The 22,796-nt window shown below is 36.1% G+C and overlaps 1 protein-coding gene across 1 annotated transcript in view; it reads right to left on the bottom strand.

Annotated features, from left to right (window-relative positions):
* dnajb14 (DnaJ heat shock protein family (Hsp40) member B14) overlaps positions 1-20,284 on the bottom strand; it is a 42,278-nt gene extending 21,994 nt beyond the window's left edge. Inside the window, 2 exon segments of the mRNA XM_051115897.1 lie at positions 2,089-2,269; positions 20,081-20,284. Of these exon segments, the coding sequence (XP_050971854.1) occupies positions 2,089-2,269; positions 20,081-20,216 (317 nt within the window). The 5' untranslated portion in view covers positions 20,217-20,284.
* Positions 20,285-22,796: the final 2,512 nt, after the last annotated feature.

Here is a 22,796-nt window from a genome sequence, read left to right as displayed (position 1 = left end):
CATATGAATAACCCCCATATAGCATACATGAATCACCCGTAGCAGATCTATACAGGTGGAGCTGGGGAAGGTGGAGGGTTTCTGAAGTGCGCTGCAAACTGCTACAGCAAACAAAAGCCAGGTATTTGAATATTGAGCAGTAAGCTCATTGGCTACCGATACAGGAGAGAACCAATCAAGCTGCCATGAGACAATAGCTGCGTACCAATTAATAGGATACATCCTTCGAAGTGTGTATTTGAAGGCCTGTTGCGTCACTGCGACGCGACAAAGGCTGTTCCAATTTAGAGGGCGGGTCTTACAAAGGTTGCATTTGAAGGCTGATTGCGTCACGGCAGCGCGATGAAGACCATTCCAATTCACGATACATCCTCCGAAGGCTGCATTCAAAGGCCAATTGTGTCACCACGGCATGCTGCCACTGCTGCAACGCAACTTCAAATGCACCCTCCGATTTATTTTGTAGTGCTAACATGCAAAATAGTCCACAATTGTTCTAGGCAAACTTGATGATCTAGAAATATGATTTCTGGAGTCTTGCTGTGTCATGTTTTCTAACCAAGATTGCAGCCCTATCTTAATAGTTTTTGTAAGTCTTTATTTTTCTCTTCTTTTAGAACAGTTCTGGAGAAAATAGAGCTGCTGGGAAACTTCAACATGAAATTAATGAAATTGTTCTATACATCACTTTTGACATTGACAAGTTATTTGTAAATGAAGCAAAGTAATTTCTGTGCATTGTTTTATTTTTGCATTATAAGTTGAAACTTGAAATAAAATAATTAGAATTAAAGAATTAGTTCTGGAAATTGTTTATTTATTTATTTTTTTACTTCTGAATATGTCCATGGTTGTTACATTTAAAATACTTGATTTAATGTTGGAAGTAAAAGGCCATGTTTTAGTGTTGCTCTCCTGTGAGGAAACGGAAAAAAAAAAAAGTACTTGTAACTCAGCACTGTTCTTGTTGCCTAGCAACTGTGACAGCTACCATTGATGAGCGGCATTAACGTTTGTAAGTGAACTTTTATATTCAACTGCATTAAACTTGTCTGTTCACCATGGTCCATAATAATCAATAATGCAATAAACAGCATAAAATCACATTTTAGTAAGATATAAGTCAACAATAAACCACTTTATATTTTGCATTTTTCATGTCATTACAAAAGTCTAAACCTAATACTTACTTCTAAAGTACAATTTGGTAATTAAAAGTCAAAAACTAACAATTCAGGCTCTAGTTATTTTTATTTTCATAAACAAATATCATCTATTGCAACTCTCTTCTCCCACCGTTGCTAAGCGACAGGAGCTGCAATCGGGAACACCTGGTGGCGCAATTAGGAAATCCTGTGAAGGCTAGACTGGGAGCGTCCTTCGTAGGCCAAGTCGACCACATCCTTCGAAGGATCCATCCTCCGAAGGCTGCAGTCTTTGAATTGGGACACAGCTAATCTTGTCGCCTGGTCAGATGAGCTAGAACTATCGGACTGTGCCATTTAAGAGTTTCATGCTAGAACTCTGTATTTCACCCTTATTTTGACCTTTTATTTTTACAAAAGTTTTTTGAAACTTTAAAGTACACACTTGCATTTACTATGCATTTGATACATATTAACACTTTCGTAAATTTAATTAGGGTGACCAGACATGCCACTTCCCAGGGACATGTTCACCACAGAATTTCTAAATTGCCTAAAATACCAAGGTGTTGGCTGTTTGCACTGAGACAATTGATTGTTGTATGACATCATAGCACCGCAAGAGTGATTTGAAAACATAAGGACCCATCTGCTCCGCTCTCCATAGCTCTCGTAGTGCTTTGATGTCATACAACAATCAATCAGCGCAGCGCAAACAGCCAACACCTGGTTATTTTAGGCAATTTAGAAATCCTGTGCTGAACATGTCCCCAGGAAGTGGCATGTCTGGTCACCCAGGACAAGTTTTTAAGCGTGTTAAAGCTCCCTAATGCCTCAAAACCTTGAAAACATAAATATTGTTACATAATAATCCTTGGGAAAATATTAGGCACCATTACACATTCAGTGCTTGGACCCTAATAATTTACAAAAGATCACTTGCCTTTGTACCCCTTCAGCTTGCTCCTTGGTAAATCCTTTTGTTAAGTCTGCAGGTGCTGAGTCCTGTTTCTGTGTCTCATGTCGGGTTTGGTATCCGGGGTCTGTTCCATTTGATGCCTTTCTGCTAAATGCGGTGCTGTTCCCTGTCGAGGTACCATTCCTCAGCAAGGCTTCCAACAATACTGTCAACAAAACACAACTAGCTAAATGCCAAATATCAGATTTAAATGAACAGTTTTCCACTTAGAAAAGAAACAAATTTATGTTTCACAGAAAAGATCAGAATGTTCTTGGCAATGGTCGGTCTTAAATCAATTATTAAATGCGCCTAGGATTATAAACTAAAGAATCATCCTCTCAATTTCTACTGCTTTTAGCAGATTTCTTAACATGTCACTGATTCTTGAGAAGTGGGACAAAACAGGGTGAAATATTGAAAAAATAAAACCTTGTACTCAAACAAATGAAACAACATTTTTGTATCTTACGTGTACTAAGCTACTGAGCTATGCTTTGATTCAACCTCCCAACTTTTCTCTTTTTTAATAAAAATGTGCTTTTTACCTTGCCATCACTTATTTTGCAACCAAGCAATCAAGATGTTTTTAACATTTCAAAACACATTCACATGTTAACAGATTGCATTTTCCAACCAACAATTCCTCAACAAATATAAAAAAAATCCTAATCAAATATTATCAAAATAATAATCTGATGGAGATGACCTGACAGAGCTGACACATCTGATGGTGGTGACGAAAACCTGAACCTCATATTATCTATTAAATACATTGAATCAATCAAGTACTGTATTAAAACAAACTATGTTCTTGTTTATGATACTTTTTGATATATCATTGGATGATCTTTTTTTCTCTCATCTCAGAACAGTATCTCTGCTGTTATCTGCTGATAACAAGGTAACTTTTAAAAACAGTTATGAACAAATAAAACAATTAGTTGTTACCTCTATCCATTTACATTCACCAGTATCTTAATATTCACTTTTAAACATCCAAACAAATGATCAAAAAATGATCAGAACACATATGATCAGAATACAAACTGTATTATGTATAGATATGTTTTATCCAGTGTTTTGTGTTTCCTCAGCCTTATGTTCCCTGAATCTTTTGTTCCCTCAATCCTAACTCTGCTAGAAGCAGTGTTAACTTTTTTGACAAATAATTTTTCTCAATATGGCTGGGCGATATGACAAAAATCTCACATCACGATAAGTCGTCTCATATCACGATTACGATACATATCATGATATAGGTGATATTATATATATATTATATATATATATATATATATATATCACCTATATCATGATATTTTCGTTAGACGATTTTTACCTTTTATATTACTATATCTGTTATAAATATGTAAGTAAACTGAATGTCTTAATGAAATACATCTATATAGGGGTTGTTGCTATTGTAATTATTAGGATTTTTCAGTGGTTCAAAAGTGCTGAAACCCTATTGTAATTATTATTTTATTATTATTATTACTCTGCCATAAAACTGATCACGCAGACCAAACTATAAGTCCTAGAGACATGAAACCTGGCCAGGTTGTAGATCTCAATTTGGGGAGACATTGACAGGGTATAGCCCTAACAGGCCAATAGAGGGCACTACAGACATCAAAAAAACTACATACATCTTTGAGTACAAATTAGAGGAGGCTGATCTTAACTAAACTTGATGGATCTATTTGACTCATGGCCCTAGATGTCTGTGAAATCTGAAGAAATCACTATAATGTTTTATACCTTGTATATTATGCAATGTTTCATGCATACACATAATATTCATATCATGTTAGATTTACTCATTTTGAACAACTTCCTCTAAAACCACTGCTGTCAATCAAACAATTCGTTAAAATATTTGTCATTATGTAAAAATAGTTACTTTTTCGAACCTGTCTTAGACGGTGTGTCCAATTTTCACCAAAATTGATATAGACCATCTTCAGACAGTTCTAACAGTTATTAAAAGCTTTTTGATAGACCCAGTCATTCTCGAATGAATTTGATGACGATTTTGCCAAAGTTGACATGAGGCTATATCTCCTAAATGCTTTATTGTATTTGGACCAAACTTGGAATTTATGACTACCATGTCCTGAGGTTACCTGCACAGTTTTGGCACAGTGTCACCTAGAAATTAAATGCAATTAAATTTAAATTTAAATTACTTTAAATTACAATTTTAATAATAATAACCAAAGACATCCACAAACAACTGCATGAAAGGTTTGTGTCTATGAAAATAATACAGTGGGTGTGGCAACATGAGGTCACATGATCAGGAAGTCAGATAGACTTGAATATTTCCAAAATTCACTAAAAATACACAAAATCATATTTCCAAAATCCATGTCATGTATGATGTGTCACAGGATTGTGTGAAGATATTACAACTAGTGTGACATCATTGGGTCACATGAACAGGAAGTTACATAAAATTTAATAAATCAAAAATTAATCAGAAATACACAAAATTATATATCCAAAATCCACGTTGTGTATGTGTGTTATTTTTGTGTGAAGCTATAGTTCCAAAATCCAAGTTGTGTATGATGTGTGTCAGGTTTGTGTGAAGATATTACAACTGATGTGACATCATCGGGTCACATGACCAGGAAGTTATATATAATTGTACATTCGAAAAATTCATTAAAATAGACAAAATGACATTTCCAAAATCCAAGTCATGTGTGATCTGTGACAGGTGTGTGTGAAGATATTACAACTGGTGCAACATCATCGGGTCACATAACCAGGAAGTTATGTAGATTTGTATATTCGAAAAATTCATTAAAAATAGACAAAATGACATTTCCAAAATCCAATGATGTGTATGACGTGTCATGTATGATGTGTTACAAGTGCTAGTGAATATATTACAGGTGGTGTGACATCATCTGGTAACATGAGCAGAAAGTTATATGTATTTGGAAACCGAAAAAAAAAAAAACTCTCTAAAGGCTAATATTGGTGGACAAGGATTTGATTAGAACTACAAACATGCATAACAAGTGTTAAAAAACTACAAACATGGCGGATATGCCAGACAGGCAGAGAAAGGTGTTAAATCAAATAATCAATGTCTTACCTGATGAAAAAATGTTTATTTAATGGGTCATTCCTTGTCAAATCAACCAAATATCAAAAACTTCCTTGGTCCAAATTTTGCTTACAGTTTTTATGAAGAAAGATTGACATGTATAGTGATGAAAGCCAAAATATTAAATGTCACGGACAAATATTTACTGAGTAATCCACTATTTTGTAGAGGGGGGGGCAAAAAGAAAATGTTCACCTTCACAGTCAAATTACAGGGGGGTAAAAATGATTTTGATTCTAGTTCTAGATTTCTGGAATCTTAATTTTCAAGGCCCTGCTTCATTCAGTCCCAGAGATCAGGGATCTCACTGAATCTCCATGTCCAGATTGTTGGTTAATACATATTTTCAGTGGTCAAAAACCAAATGTTGGTCACTTTGTTTACAGCCAGTGTAGTCTGGGTGATATGGCCAAAAAATTATCACAATAATTTTTTTCACGATAATTAATACAATATGTTTTTTCATATCAGTTGATATTGAGAATTATCACAATAAATGGCACATTTTTATTTCTTTCAAGTTTAAAGGCAGATTTTTGCTACAGTGTGAAAAGTTGTAAAAGCCAGATGGTTAATTGTGGATTTAAACTTTACTTTATGTTCAGAACATGACACACATATTGTTTCAAATCAAGAAACAGGTTTGTGATGCCTGATAATATTAATAAATAAATTAATATATATATATATATATATATATATATATGCATGTATGTATGTATGTGTGTGTGTATGTATGTATGTATTTGTCTCTTATTTGTCTCTTCTTACATTTGATAGTAGCTTGAATTAGGATGTAGATGTAGATTTATGTTCATTATCAAATTCAATAATATCTGTAATAATTGTAGCATATAAAAAAAAAACTATTTTTATATGGTGAAATTTAATTATTCTGACTGTTTGAAGGCTTTTTTTTTTCTTTTAAATTAGCCATTGCTCTTCCATAGTAGCATACATTTAGATAATGAGGATAATAACAGTTAAAATATAGCACCTCAATACCATGGTAAAAATGTAATATGGCTTCTATGTATTTGTATGAAAAACAGTAGCCTAAACACAGTCGATAACTCCTCCTTCAATAAATTTAATACATATCTACATTAATAATATAATAAAATTTGACACAAATATACCCACATTTGACATAACACCACTCTGCAGTTAGTGCTACTACAGTAAATCCATGGTAAATGATGGCGATTCATACATTAAAAAGCCTTCTGACAGTATCGTTGCGCACACCGTTTCTCCTGTTTGTCAGTGCTGTTTCATCTGGCTATAAACAGAGTAATTTGTGTTCTTCACTGAATTCTGGTGCTTCACACTGGATCTCATAGCATGACCAAGACTCATCAGCGAGTGAAAACATCTGCTCTAGTAAGTTCGCTCAGCGTCGCCGTTTGAACTTTGAGCAGAGCGGAGTTGCACGCTTTAAATGACTAGCGCTCTTTTGCTCCGCCTTTGCCGCATTTATTGAACTCTTGTTATCATTTCCAGAGGAAATTTATGTCGCGCAATAATTATCCTTAATGGTTTATCACCCAGCCCTAAGCCAGTGTTAATTTGGACAAGAAATTTTGATTTAGTCTTAGTCACAGTCTTTTGACTAAAATGGCATTTAGTTTTAGTCATATTTTAGTCATCTGATTTGTTTTAGTTTTAGTCTAGATTTAGTCGGTTAAAATCTAATGGGTTTTAGTTAGAGTGTTAAGCATTTCTCTAAAATTACCAAACAAATTAAAATTAAATAAAAAAAAAAAACACTTCTCATAAAGAAACAAGTCTTTCTTTTTCAATGTTTATATATTATATGCCAATTATGCATTTCGTTATAACAAGTGGTTTACCACATTCTTCATTCTTTTAAGCAGACATATTTATTTATATAAATAAATTTAGATTAATCTTTATTAGGGCTACTAAAGTGATTCGGTCAAGAGCAGTGAGAGATTTTCTGTCTTTCATTTGTAGCTTCATTACGTCAATGCAATAGACAAAAGCAACTAAATTAGGCTGCTGTCCCTGTAAAACCGAATGCATGGATGCAATGTACAGATGCACGTCCGATATTCTCTGTTTACGTTCCGTTTACGTTCACTTAAGGCGTAAATGAGTGTCGTTACGTGAATACTTGTCAAAACTGACAATTTGACATCATTTACATGAGATCACGAAGAAGTCATGAGAAAGAGGCATGTGCTGTGTAAGAGGCGCTGCTTCGTTGTGCGTGCTCAGAAAACCAGACTGAATTGAGTTCTCTTTTCCGTCGCCAAATTTATCCATATGTCTGCTTTTCTCTTACTCCCAGATATTTACATTTTTGAATGTTTTATGAGACATGCACCTAGGGCTGGGCATAATTCGATAACGATAATTATCGCAATATAATTTTCCTCGATAAAACGATACATGTTCGATATACTTTTTATGTGCCAAAAGCTGAACGAAACAGCGCAACTCATTTGAATCGCGCCACACGGACCATTTTTCTGCTCAGACCAAAGTTCAAACTGCGGCGCTGTGCAAGCTCACTAAAGTATGTGGCGCCTGGAGCGCGTCCGAACACTTCCGTTATGAGCGCAGCTGCCGCGCGCCTACATTTGAAATAATAAACTTGAGCACACAAAGACGTGATATGCGAACTGCTCCATCACGCGAGCACTAAACAGCGCTGTGAGATCCAGTATGAATCAGTTGAATTCAGTGATTAACACAGATGACTCTGTAATTCAAACTAGTTTAAAGCTGTGTGCAACAAGAAAGTTAGAAGGCTTTTCGATCTACACATCGCCATCATTTACAATGGATTTACTGTAGTAACACTCACTGCACCATGGTATTGTGGCAGCAATGTGGGATATTCACATTGAATTTTATTACAGGAGTAATGGTATATAATTATAGTATGTATGTATTTGGGATTAAGCTATAGCATGTGTGCATTTATACTGAATGTTTTTAGAAATACAATTTGTTTTTACAAATAGGCTATAAAACCATGTAGTTATATTTTTACCATGGTACCATTATGTGTGGTTTAACACTGATCTATAATAGAGAACTGGATTGCTCATGACGTCATAAAAGTGAAACCACTGTGCCGCCATATTAGTATTCCCTAGTATGCACATACATTCTATTGAATGAATAGGAAATTATATGATTTTAATGAGAAAGCTTCACAAAACAAGTCAGCGTTTTTATATCCTAAGTCTCACTGTACATTTTCACAATGCAAACATCCTAAGAATGCAAATGGTTATGTGTTTAATGTTGGGAATTCCCTCTGCTCATTAAAAATGTACATATACATATACAACTCACAGCATTGTTACTGAATTTACACCTGAATGCTGGCCCTCTACTTTTCTTTGAAACTATTACTTTAAGGGTTTTCAGATGTCCATAGAAACCTCAATTTTCAATGTATAAGCATCAAACTTGGTAAATGGTCTGATATGTACCATGTCTTTCACATCCTTTGATATCAGACAACAGAGTCTGATGGATGTTGAGATATTAAGGTCCAAAAATGGAAAAAAAACTCATTTACACCAATGTTCAGAGCAATATTTCCCATGAATGACACCAGGTGTGAACATGAAACTTGTTTTTTTGAAAGAGCATATTGTTATTGATAAAATATAAAAAAAAATAGGATGGGTTTTGCCTCATTTTTCTGTAATGATTTTTCTGTAATGAGTTTCATCACTGATCCTATTGTTCACTTTTGCTATTCAACTTGGTATGGGCATTTCAACAGAATTTATTAATGTTCCACTTATACAAAAAATACAAAAAACATACTTCCAGACATGAGTCACTTTAATAATGTATACCACCAACACAACAAATGTGTGACATAACAGTTACTGAAAGTTGTTCATGAAAGTGTCTGAATCCACAGTTTCATTTTCTTTTATGACATAGCAGCGTCCAGTGAAAGTAACCTTCACATCAATTTTCATTATGATGTGCAGGAGAGGCACACAACAGACATCTTCCCTTTTTGGCCAAAAGTAGCCTCTAGCTGGGCCATGGGGACGCAAAAAAAGCACTTGAATGTCTTGCTCTGTGTCAGAGACGTCTCTGATGATACCAACCCACCATTGTCGGTCATACACACAAGTAACATATTGTCCTGGGGCCATATCTGTGATGTGAAGGCCTTGTTCAACTGGGTCAATCTCAAAGTTGACATGGAATCCTGGTGTTCCTGATACTTGACTGACCTCAAAATTTATCATTGTTGACTGATTGACTGATTGATTGATTGATGCTAGATCTCATACCACCTAAATATTATTATTTCTCATCAATATTGCCCTGCTTTCTCAATGAAAATGGATGTATTATTCACTGGATTGGGTGGAACATCAAGATTAGGTACTTATGTTGCATTCCATTGAATGTCGGTAGTCGGTGAATCCGAGTTAGTTCTCCCGATGTCCATCGTAAATGCGTTCCATTGTAACAGTTGGCAAAAATATGGATGCCTATGGATAATTCCAACGGACTCGGTCTGCACTGAACTGGCCCAACTTAAGTGGCCGTTCCATTGCACTTTCCCGAGGTGGAGGTCGGACTTCCCCGAGTCCCGAGCACAATGGAATGCTGCATTATAGCATTAATTTAGGCATATGAGTTCAAAATAGCTGGTACTACAGTAGTTGTGAATGTCACACAACAATGATTTTTTTTAAAAATTATTACAGAAAAATGAGGCAAAACCCCATCCCAATTTTTTTATATTTTATTAACAAGAACATGCTCTTTCAACTCTTGAACTCTTGTTATCATTTCCAGAGGAAATTTATGTCGCGCAATAATTATCCTTAATGGTTTATCACCCAGCCCTAAGCCAGTGTTAATTTGGACAAGAAATTTTGATTTAGTCTTAGTCACAGTCTTTTGACTAAAATGGCATTTAGTTTTAGTCATATTTTAGTCATCTGATTTGTTTTAGTTTTAGTCTAGATTTAGTCGGTTAAAATCTAATGGGTTTTAGTTAGAGTGTTAAGCATTTCTCTAAAATTACCAAACAAATTAAAATTAAATAAAAAAAAAAAACACTTCTCATAAAGAAACAAGTCTTTCTTTTTCAATGTTTATATATTATATGCCAATTATGCATTTCGTTATAACAAGTGGTTTACCACATTCTTCATTCTTTTAAGCAGACATATTTATTTATATAAATAAATTTAGATTAATCTTTATTAGGGCTACTAAAGTGATTCGGTCAAGAGCAGTGAGAGATTTTCTGTCTTTCATTTGTAGCTTCATTACGTCAATGCAATAGACAAAAGCAACTAAATTAGGCTGCTGTCCCTGTAAAACCGAATGCATGGATGCAATGTACAGATGCACGTCCGATATTCTCTGTTTACGTTCCGTTTACGTTCACTTAAGGCGTAAATGAGTGTCGTTACGTGAATACTTGTCAAAACTGACAATTTGACATCATTTACATGAGATCACGAAGAAGTCATGAGAAAGAGGCATGTGCTGTGTAAGAGGCGCTGCTTCGTTGTGCGTGCTCAGAAAACCAGACTGAATTGAGTTCTCTTTTCCGTCGCCAAATTTATCCATATGTCTGCTTTTCTCTTACTCCCAGATATTTACATTTTTGAATGTTTTATGAGACATGCACCTAGGGCTGGGCATAATTCGATAACGATAATTATCGCAATATAATTTTCCTCGATAAAACGATACATGTTCGATATACTTTTTATGTGCCAAAAGCTGAACGAAACAGCGCAACTCATTTGAATCGCGCCACACGGACCATTTTTCTGCTCAGACCAAAGTTCAAACTGCGGCGCTGTGCAAGCTCACTAAAGTATGTGGCGCCTGGAGCGCGTCCGAACACTTCCGTTATGAGCGCAGCTGCCGCGCGCCTACATTTGAAATAATAAACTTGAGCACACAAAGACGTGATATGCGAACTGCTCCATCACGCGAGCACTAAACAGCGCTGTGAGATCCAGTATGAATCAGTTGAATTCAGTGATTAACACAGATGACTCTGTAATTCAAACTAGTTTAAAGCTGTGTGCAACAAGAAAGTTAGAAGGCTTTTCGATCTACACATCGCCATCATTTACAATGGATTTACTGTAGTAACACTCACTGCACCATGGTATTGTGGCAGCAATGTGGGATATTCACATTGAATTTTATTACAGGAGTAATGGTATATAATTATAGTATGTATGTATTTGGGATTAAGCTATAGCATGTGTGCATTTATACTGAATGTTTTTAGAAATACAATTTGTTTTTACAAATAGGCTATAAAACCATGTAGTTATATTTTTACCATGGTACCATTATGTGTGGTTTAACACTGATCTATAATAGAGAACTGGATTGCTCATGACGTCATAAAAGTGAAACCACTGTGCCGCCATATTAGTATTCCCTAGTATGCACATACATTCTATTGAATGAATAGGAAATTATATGATTTTAATGAGAAAGCTTCACAAAACAAGTCAGCGTTTTTATATCCTAAGTCTCACTGTACATTTTCACAATGCAAACATCCTAAGAATGCAAATGGTTATGTGTTTAATGTTGGGAATTCCCTCTGCTCATTAAAAATGTACATATACATATACAACTCACAGCATTGTTACTGAATTTACACCTGAATGCTGGCCCTCTACTTTTCTTTGAAACTATTACTTTAAGGGTTTTCAGATGTCCATAGAAACCTCAATTTTCAATGTATAAGCATCAAACTTGGTAAATGGTCTGATATGTACCATGTCTTTCACATCCTTTGATATCAGACAACAGAGTCTGATGGATGTTGAGATATTAAGGTCCAAAAATGGAAAAAAACTCATTTACACCAATGTTCAGAGCAATATTTCCCATGAATGACACCAGGTGTGAACATGAAACTTGTTTTTTTGAAAGAGCATATTGTTATTGATAAAATATAAAAAAAAATAGGATGGGTTTTGCCTCATTTTTCTGTAATGATTTTTCTGTAATGAGTTTCATCACTGATCCTATTGTTCACTTTTGCTATTCAACTTGGTATGGGCATTTCAACAGAATTTATTAATGTTCCACTTATACAAAAAATACAAAAAACATACTTCCAGACATGAGTCACTTTAATAATGTATACCACCAACACAACAAATGTGTGACATAACAGTTACTGAAAGTTGTTCATGAAAGTGTCTGAATCCACAGTTTCATTTTCTTTTATGACATAGCAGCGTCCAGTGAAAGTAACCTTCACATCAATTTTCATTATGATGTGCAGGAGAGGCACACAACAGACATCTTCCCTTTTTGGCCAAAAGTAGCCTCTAGCTGGGCCATGGGGACGCAAAAAAAAAGCACTTGAATGTCTTGCTCTGTGTCAGAGACGTCTCTGATGATACCAACCCACCATTGTCGGTCATACACACAAGTAACATATTGTCCTGGGGCCATATCTGTGATGTGAAGGCCTTGTTCAACTGGGTCAATCTCAAAGTTGACATGGAATCCTGGTGTTCCTGATACTTGACTGACCTCAAAATTTATCATTGTTGACTGATTGACTGATTGATTGATTGATGCTAGATCTCATACCACCTAAATATTATTATTTCTCATCAATATTGCCCTGCTTTCTCAATGAAAATGGATGTATTATTCACTGGATTGGGTGGAACATCAAGATTAGGTACTTATGTTGCATTCCATTGAATGTCGGTAGTCGGTGAATCCGAGTTAGTTCTCCCGATGTCCATCGTAAATGCGTTCCATTGTAACAGTTGGCAAAAATATGGATGCCTATGGATAATTCCAACGGACTCGGTCTGCACTGAACTGGCCCAACTTAAGTGGCCGTTCCATTGCACTTTCCCGAGGTGGAGGTCGGACTTCCCCGAGTCCCGAGCACAATGGAATGCTGCATTATAGCATTAATTTAGGCATATGAGTTCAAAATAGCTGGTACTACAGTAGTTGTGAATGTCACACAACAATGATTTTTTTTAAAAATTATTACAGAAAAATGAGGCAAAACCCCATCCCAATTTTTTTATATTTTATTAACAAGAACATGCTCTTTCAAAAAAAAAAGTTTCATGTTCACACCTGGTGTCATTCATGGGAAATATTGCTCTGAACATTGGTGTAAATGAGTTTTTTCCATTTTTGGACCTTAATAACTCAACATCCATAAGACTCTATTGTCTGATGTCAAAGGATGTGAAAGACATGGTACATATCAGACCATTTACCAAGTTTGATGCTTATACATTGAAAATTGAGGTTTCTATGGACATCTGAAAACCCTTAAAGTAATAGTTTCAAAGAAAAGTAGAGGGCCAGCATTCAGGTGTAAATTCAGTAACAATGCTGTGAGTTGTAATTCATGCAGTTCTGGACTAAGACTCTTAGCCCAGAAAATTTCATGGACCTGGCACAACTAGTTCTGGAGATATTTCAGTCTGAACATGGTCACTCAGACAGTGATGCCAAAACGGGGTGAAAAACAAACTCTTTTTACAGATTTTTGGTAAAAAAAGTATGCACAAAAGAGATCTGAAATTTTGTATATAATCTATTGGGGATATTACCCATCACATAGATTTTTTTCAGACAAATCTGAGGGGGTCAGGTGGGGACCATTTGATGATTCCAGCTGGAATGACCCAATAACTATTTCGATATTTAAGCGTAACTGTGTAATAATTGTAACACAATCAACAAACATATGTTAAAAAAAAAAAATTAATCAAATAAAAAAATAGGAGTGCAACAAATAAAATCTAAATGAAGTATACACAAAAACTAAAAATAAACAGAGCATAAACAAAATAAACATAGGCCTACTAATATTCATAAATGATAAGAAATGCAGGATACTCTACTTGTTTTTAAGGATTGATTGATTGATGGATGATCTCAAGGGAAAAAAAACTTTATTGCATTAGACATTAGATCCGGGTCTGTAATTATTTAATGAAAAGATTTTTCCTTATATGACAAGTCTGTCTGTGATCATTGCCATCATTGTATGTATAAAACAAGTACTACAACAATAAATATTATGTATATAGCAAAACATCCTTTTTTCCAGCTCCGGAAAGATATTGTTTGGATTCCATTTCTACCACAACTTCTCTTTAATCTCTCTATCATTCTTTCATTTCAAATAATTTAAAAATAGCATTAATGTGTAACAAAAGGGCTGCATAATTTGGCCAAAATGTTATTTTGATCAATATTATCAATATATTTTACAGAAAACTGCAGCATGAACTGTTAACATACAGGAGGCCTAACAATTTACTGAAGTAAATTTGAACTTACAGACTGAGAATTTTTTCTCATACATTTGACACATATGCCGCACTGAACAAGCCCTGGTGTGTCACCCTAGCTATGTAGTCAGAAGTTGTGTGCGGTTTGAAGTTGCGCTGTGCACACCGACCGGTGTATGACATTCAAGTACCGCAAGAGTGATTTTAAAGCATGCAGAGCTGTCTGCACTCTATAGCTTTTGCGGTACTTTGATTTTAAAAACGGATCTTTCTGCGCAGAGCCACTTCAAGTCGAACGCACCTAAAAATCCAATTCACAAGCTCCCCTTATGGCGGGGCCCTAGATGACCACCTGTATCGCCTGTTGGACCGGCACTGCCTGCATAATTAGGTACATAAAGAAATATATTTTGTGTTGGATCAGTTACCTGTGTCTGTAAGTGCGCAGCTGACACACCCACCTAAACGATTTCAATATATCGCTTATCCTGCCCGAAAGACCATAAACATCCCAGATAACATCTTAAATAAAAATTCATTTATATGCACATATCCTAAAACTAGATCAGTGGGTTTTAACTGTGTTTATCATGATTTATCATGATAATTTTTTTGCCCATATTGCCCAGCCCTACGTGCAGCAAGTTTATGTTAGCTTATGTCACGCCGGATAGATCAATAGGCTATAATGCAGTTTAGTTCAATTTTATACAGCACATTTAAAAACAACAATGGTTGACCAAAGTGTCTAACAATGTCCACAAACAAGATAAATATAGTAGAAAAGTCACAATGTCTCAGCTCAACTCAAAATAAAAGCTAAGGAATACAGGTGTGTCTTAAGCAACGACTTCAATATTTCAAGAGTCTAAGCAGTTCTTATGTGTACCGGTTATCTTTATTTTTTTAACCTGGCTCCCGGAACATCGAGGAGCACCTGACTGGATGACCTCAGTGCTTTAACAGGAGTTTGGACAAGTAAAAGCTTTGATAAATAAGCAGGCGCCAACCCATTTAAAATCTTAAAAACAAACAATAAAATCAATCCTGAAGCGGACAGGAAGCCAGTGAAGTGAAGCTAAGACTAGGGAAATATGCTCATAATTTTTAGTCCCATTTAGAAGACAAGCTGCTGAATTCTGGACTAACTGTAAGCGACGACTGATCCAAACCAATATATAAAGAGTTACAGTAGTCCTGTCACAAACATGTAGGAAGAACATACTCGCACAAGGATGAAGGTGAAACCCAAAGTCTTTAATATAATCCATAATCCGCAACCATGATGGCGAGAATGAGGGAGAAACCATGGTGGAGAATGGGCTGATGACTCCAGGAGGGGCGACCGACGGCAGCGGAGCAATTGGAGGTGAAGCCTGAGGCAGAGACGGAGAGCTGACAAGTCCAGGCGACACAGAGGATCCAGAGGGCCAAGGTGGAGTCCAAGGCTCAGGCGACCGAGGCGGAGACGGAGATCCGGAGGTCCGTGCCAGAGCGACAGAGGACTGAGGCGGAGCTGGAGGGAGGAGCCCAACGGAGCTGGTGGGCCAACACGAGACGGTGGAGACGAGGGAGCCAGGAGCTGGGTGGTGGAGCCACTGGGTCGGAGGGCCAAGCCAGAGTCCAGGCCTCGGAGGCTGGAGACAGAGACGAGGGATCCTCCAGCCACAATGCCAAGGGAGAATGGCAGACCCGCAGCGAGCCCACAGCACTGATGGTGGGCTGAGGGTGAGCAAAGGGCTGCCATGAGACAGCGGTGGCAGTGCTGAGGCATGGAAGACAGGAGAAGGCAGGAGAGTGGGGGTGGGTGGGAAAAGTCCCCAGGTTGAGGGCTCAGGGCAGATCGAGAGTTCAGGTGATGGCACTAGAAGAGGGGCATGTCAGCATACATCTCAGTATGGAAGTCTATTAAGTCCAGTTCACCTTCTTGCAGTCCCAGTTCTGGTTTCAGCTCTCCCTCAGTGGAGGTGCAGTGGGTGGGGCTATCCTTGGCCCCCTCATGCTCCACTGTAACATCCACTGTCGAGTAGGTTGTGGCCAGCTCTTGCACCTGGTCGGACGTGATGGGCTCTGGCTCCAGGGCGATCCTCAGCTCTGTCGCTCCACTCCGCGATGGCTCGTCGGTCGCGCTGAGCTTTGCCTCATGCTCCGCGACACGGGGTGATGGTGGGCTGGGCACTGGATCCCGAGTGGGGCTGGTGTCGTCCCTGATGTCCACAGCTAGATCTGACTTGCAAAACCAGCACCCACTCGATGAAGGCAGCGAGGCTCTCTCGAGGACCCTCTCCAGACAGCTGCGCTCATGTGGAGGTGTTAAGTCCAGCGTGATAGAACGTGTAGAGGCAGCTGTCCGGATAGTGTGTTAGGTTGGCTAGAAACACAAAGTCTGTGGTGTGGTCCTCAAGAGAGCGGTCCCCCTGCTCCAGCAGGAGGATGAGGATGGCCGGGTCATCCATGACAAAACAAATAAAACAAAAACTGACAAAAAATGCAAAACAAAAACAGGAGAGTACGCCGCTTACTTTTTTAAAGGTCCGGTCTTCTTCACAAACGTGTAGGAAGAACGTACTCGCACAAGGATGAAGGTGAAATCCAAAGACTTATCCACAATGAAATCACAGGAAGGCAGCGAAAGACGTGCACATAGACTAGACCGGATGACAAACACTGAACTGAGACCAACTTATAAAGACAGGTGATTACAAAGAACTCATTAGGACACAGGTGAAACGAGTTAACTAATCAGGACACAATGAGGGCAGGAAGAATCAAATACGGGCACAAGAGGGAGAAACCAACATAAGCAGTCCAAAGGGGTGCGACAAGTCCAACCTAAAGGTTAGAAAAGCATGAATTACACTTTTTAAACTCCTAACGCGGTAGGTAGGGCTTGACTTTAGCCAAAAGTCTCAGTTGAAAAAAAAAATGGCTTTTACAACAGAACTAATCTGTTTTTCAAATTTAAAAGCACCATCCAAAAAAAAAAATCACACCAAGATTCATAGTAAAAGGACGAACATACAATCCTAAATTACCAAGTGCATCCACACAAGCACTTAAATCCCCAGGACAACCAAACACAACAATCTAAGTCTTATTTTCATTAAGACTGATCCAGTTCAAGTCAAGTTCTGATCCAGCCATATTTTTAAATCTCTTTAATTAAGTAATGAAAGAAATGAAGCTTTGTCATTTGTTTTGTCATCCACATAATAGTGGAAAGAGATATTGTGTTTTATACAAATATACCAAAAGGGCAACATATAAAAAGAAAACAACATAGGTCCTAATATGAAGGACCCCACTGACAGACAGCACAAGAAAGAGGGGCAGCAGATGAAGAAAATTCACCAAGGTGAAAAGAAAAACTTGTGTCAAATACGATTAAAACCATTTGAGGGCTATGCCAACAACACACTATTCAAGTCTAGATAAAAGAATTAAGTGGTTGACCATATCAAAGGCTGCAGTCAAATATAAAAGGACTAAAACAGCAGAGTTACCAGAGCCCACAGCTAGAAGAAGATCATTAGAAACTTTTAAAAGAGCAGTTTCCGTAATGTGACAGGGCTTAAAAACAAGACTGAATTTCTTAAAAAAATACTACATTAATCTATAATGATTAAAGTTGGTTAAAAAAAAACTCTCTCCAAGACTTTCAATACAAAAGGGGAGTTTATATATAGGTCTAAAATTTGACAATTGAAGAATCGGTTGCACAATGGATATCTTTAATACTTCTTGAGTTATAGGCACGCAAACTTTGGAAAAATAATATTTATGGCACTCAGACAGGTATGTTCAATGCAGTTTACTTGACAGAAGGTAACAAAATACATCTCTAGTTTCAAAATTATTTGTTCTTCAGACATTCCTCTTTACAAAGAAAAGTAGTATCATATTTTTTCAAATTGACCCACATTTGGTTTTTGACTGCTGAAAATGTGTACATTTTAATGATTTACTCTTGGAACCATAATAAAATTCCAATATCTCTGGAACTGATCCATATAGGACCTTAAAAATAAAGATGCCAAAAAGAAAGTTTGTTAAGAGGCAAAATCTAAAAAAGCATTAAAATATCTTTAATACTTCTTGAGTTACAGGCATGCAAACTTGACAGACATACCAATCTCTGTGTAAAAATAACATTATGATGATGCCATCTTTCTGAAGTTATTTTAACCCCCCTGTAATTTGACTGTGAATCTCGGGTGAAAAATTCCATTTTGTCCCCCCTCTACGAAATAGTGGATTACTCAGTAAATAGTAAATAGTCATCCACAACATTCACTATACACTATACACTATACATATACATTATATCACTATACATTTAATAAATATATTAGCAAAACCAAAAATTTGAGCCAGGGACCTCTGGTTGAGTTGACATTGAATGACTCTAGTATTATCTGTGTTATTTTTCATTTGCAGTGTCATTGTGAACTTTTATAATAATACATTTGAGCAGAGTTATCGGCATGAAAGACCCGCAACTGGCAATCAACTTGCTTTTTCATTTCTCTCCAATACGGTAGGAAATCAAATTAAACTAAATGTGGATGATGTTAACTGTGACAAGATGATTGACAGGGCAGTTTAAACAGTGACAGAACGCACATAACTAAGCTACAGAGCTTCTGTTAAAGACACAGTTATAACAAAGTAGTATGTCCAAAGCTTGCCTGCTGATCTGCTACATACTCAAAATATGTACTTTTTCTTAAAAAAAAAAAAAAAAAGTACTTTTAGGGCAGAGTATAAGTAGGCGAATTTGGATGCAGGAAATGACATTTCCAACATCACAACTGGTGTGACATCAGCAGGTCATGTGACAAGGAAGTATACTGTATATATTTAAAAAATTCATTAAAAATACATTTCCAAAATCCAAGTCGTGTATGATGTGATACTAAATATATTGCAGGTGCCATAATAACACCTGTTTCTATCAGTTAAAAGAAAACGTTGGAGTAAAATGTAACAATGTATAAATTCGTAGTGACTATCCCATTTACAGATTAAAATTATGTATTAATGGTGTTCCACTTTTCACATTTTTACATTTTATTTGTATGATGCTTTGCATGTTTTCGAATCTTGAAATGTCTTTTTTTATTGTTTTTATGCACTTTTGAGACAGTCACTTAATTTGCGAATGTCTAAAGAAATGTCCAGCATAAAGCCAACTTCACCGCACAGGCTAATAATGCTAAAGATGCTTTCGGGAAACGCACACCAGATCAACACAATATACCTTTTTGCAAACATATGTATTTAATCATTTAAACATGTTATTGTTGAATACCACTTTGATGAAAGAGGTATTAATGTTCATACTCTCTGCTAGCCTATGTCCGTTTATTAGTCCGTTATAGTATATTAGTGCGTTAATTACTAGTCTGTTTATAACGTATGTGTTTATTGGCTTTTGTATGCTAAATAGCGTTTAAATATTTTTCCTGCTTTTTAAAATAACCATTAAAACAGATAAACACATCTTCAGCTAGCTTCTGTGTTAGCCCGTGTGCCATTTGTAAATAAGAAATGAGAAACATACCTTTTGCTTTTTCGGTTGGATAGAGTTTTTCTGCTTTGTTGAGGAATTTCAAAGCCTTGTCTTTATTGCCATCCTTGAGGGCTTTGGTAGCGATATTCAAACATTTTTCAGCTTCGTCTCTGTTTCCTTCCATCATTTTACCAGCTGACTAACACCAAATTGCCGATTCAGACCAACACTTTCGCTTTCCAAGAAATAAATAAAATATGATTCTTTGGCTTATAATGTTTCGAAGTATAAGGTAAACACGGGTTGCCTCTTGCTTTATATTATTGTTGTTGTTGTTGTTGTTGTTGTTGCTGTTGTTGTGTGCAGGTTGTTGTGACTATATTAGCATAAGAGTACAAATCAAAATGTCATTTTTTAAAGTTGCCTTTTATTTATTAATATTACACTCAATAGGTTATATAAGTCAAAAGAATAAAAAAAAAATACTCCATTCAATTTTATTACTCCATTAAAACAAAATATATGAATATGTCATTTCATCCCAACTGTACAAGTACAACTGTACAACTACAAGTAAGCCAAAAAAGCCATAAATACACTAACAAGTTAACTGAATGATTTGTTACAAAAATCACAAGAGTATTCAATATTCAACATAAAATTTTGAATGTAGACCTGAATGCATAACCCCAGAATGCATAAATGAGGTAAACTGGCTCAGACGGCTGTTGTTCTTTTTTAATACAGTAGTGACTGAAAACTGGCTCCTTTACACTTTATTCAAAGTTTTTATTAATTATTTTGCATGTGAAGTATTGCCTGTACAATATAATAGGCTATATGTAGTGCCAAAGCTGTCGAAATAATAAATACATAAACATATACTATAAATAAATATATAAAAAATATATAAAATAGTAAAAGTAAATAAATAAACGCACAAATAAATCTACAATTAAATGTAAAAATAATAATGATAATAAAATAAATTAGTATTTATTTACATTTTTTTTTCTTTTTGTCATTTCTCTATTTACGTTTCTTTATGCATTTATGTCACCAACATTTATTTATACATTTGTATATTTCTGCATTTTTGTATTTCTACTTTATTTTCACATTTATTTATTTCTGCATTTCTTTGTCCATATGGTAATTTATGAATTAGTTGTTGTTTTTTTTAAATGAATTTATGTTTTTGTCATTTATTTATTTTACTTATTTTAGTGCCAGTACACTGACACAAATGAATGAATGACAATGACCATTATTTATACAAAATATAATAAACAGATCTCTGAGCACTAGAACATCTAGGCATAAAAACAGTTTTTCCCCTATGCCATCTCCAGCTTAAACATCTAAAACATGAATCATTACCTGTGTTCTGCAATTCATTTCTGTAATTTTTCTCAGTCTGACGAATAAAGCTAATTCTGATTCTGATTCTGATTCTAAACCAAAGAATCAGTTGTAGAACCAGGTGTGAACCAGTGGCTGTAATAGAACATTGCACTTTGGAAGGTGTTACTCGTTTTTATGACCACTAGATGGCCACATCATAAACCGTTTTGAAAAGCTTTGAGTAATGAACAATTTTCTGATACAGCTGTGTTGAAAGCTTTGCTTGTTCAGAGCGCCTTACTTCGCCATCGCTAGAATGACACATAGCAAAAGGGCAGATTAGCATACAACTTGTTTTTTTTATACAAGAGCAGGAAAGCCAAGTATGCTTCAAATTCATCCTGTTCTCCTTTTAAACGCTGGCAGGAAACGGATTTGCTGTGGAGGTAGTGACGTCATTCAAGTTAACACTGACAGACAGCTTCCCAAATAAATAGCAGTTCCAAGGGGTTGAGCTTTGGCAAGGGTTTTGGGTTTTGTTTCATGTTCATGTTTTCATGTCTTTTTTTTATTTATTTATTTTTATTGATTTTTTTTTTTGTTTTGTTTTGTTTTTTGGAGTTTAGTCATGGTCCCTGTTTAGTCATGTGATTCCCTTGATCCTCATGTATTCCTGCTTTTGGTTCCTTAGTTAATGTGTCATGTTTTCATTGGTTCATTAGGTGTGTTTGACTTTGTGTGCTCGATCAAATTCTGACTTGAAGCAGTACATGCTGGTTAGAAATTTTGGTTCCACATGACTGTCACGTGTGGAATCAAAATACCACGATACTGATTCGAGACCAGCTGGAATAACTCAGCCACCGCAGTTTCTCCAGAGCGGCTGCAAGAGCTCTGTTGACGACACAGCTGTTTCACGATTGGCCAAATTCACTGCATGACAACGATCGCATGTGTTTAGGGTTTATTCTAACATCCTTAAGTCCAATAATGCTCACAAATCTGTGTTTTTAGAACAGTAAAAGCTTTTTTACTGTAGTTGCAATATTATGTTAAGTCACTTTTATCATAAAACACTGAAAAAAGCATATATAACTCCATTATTAGCATTTGAATAGTATAGGTTTATGATGAATATTATTCTTGTTCAGATGGCACAGTATTAAGCAGTATATGAAAAGTGTTTCTGTTGCTCATGAAAATGCTTTTGAAACATCTGTGTATTTGACAAATATTGCATTTAATTCACTTAATCTTTGATAGAGTACGCAAACACAGCGAGAGCATAATTAACGAGAACAGAAAGTGTCCGACTTGACGGGTGTATTTTCAACTCTGCTCCTGACTGCTCTCGACTAATTATGTTGACTGCCGTCTGTGGCCGTGCTTCAAGTTGAACACACCTAATGTCTTGTCATGTGGT

The sequence above is a fragment of the Labeo rohita genome, chromosome 1 (assembly GCF_022985175.1).
Source record: "Labeo rohita strain BAU-BD-2019 chromosome 1, IGBB_LRoh.1.0, whole genome shotgun sequence".
Classification (NCBI taxonomy): domain Eukaryota; kingdom Metazoa; phylum Chordata; class Actinopteri; order Cypriniformes; family Cyprinidae; genus Labeo; species Labeo rohita.
The sequence above is the reverse complement of the archived record's forward strand: the minus strand, read 5'-3'. Positions and strand labels throughout refer to the sequence as shown.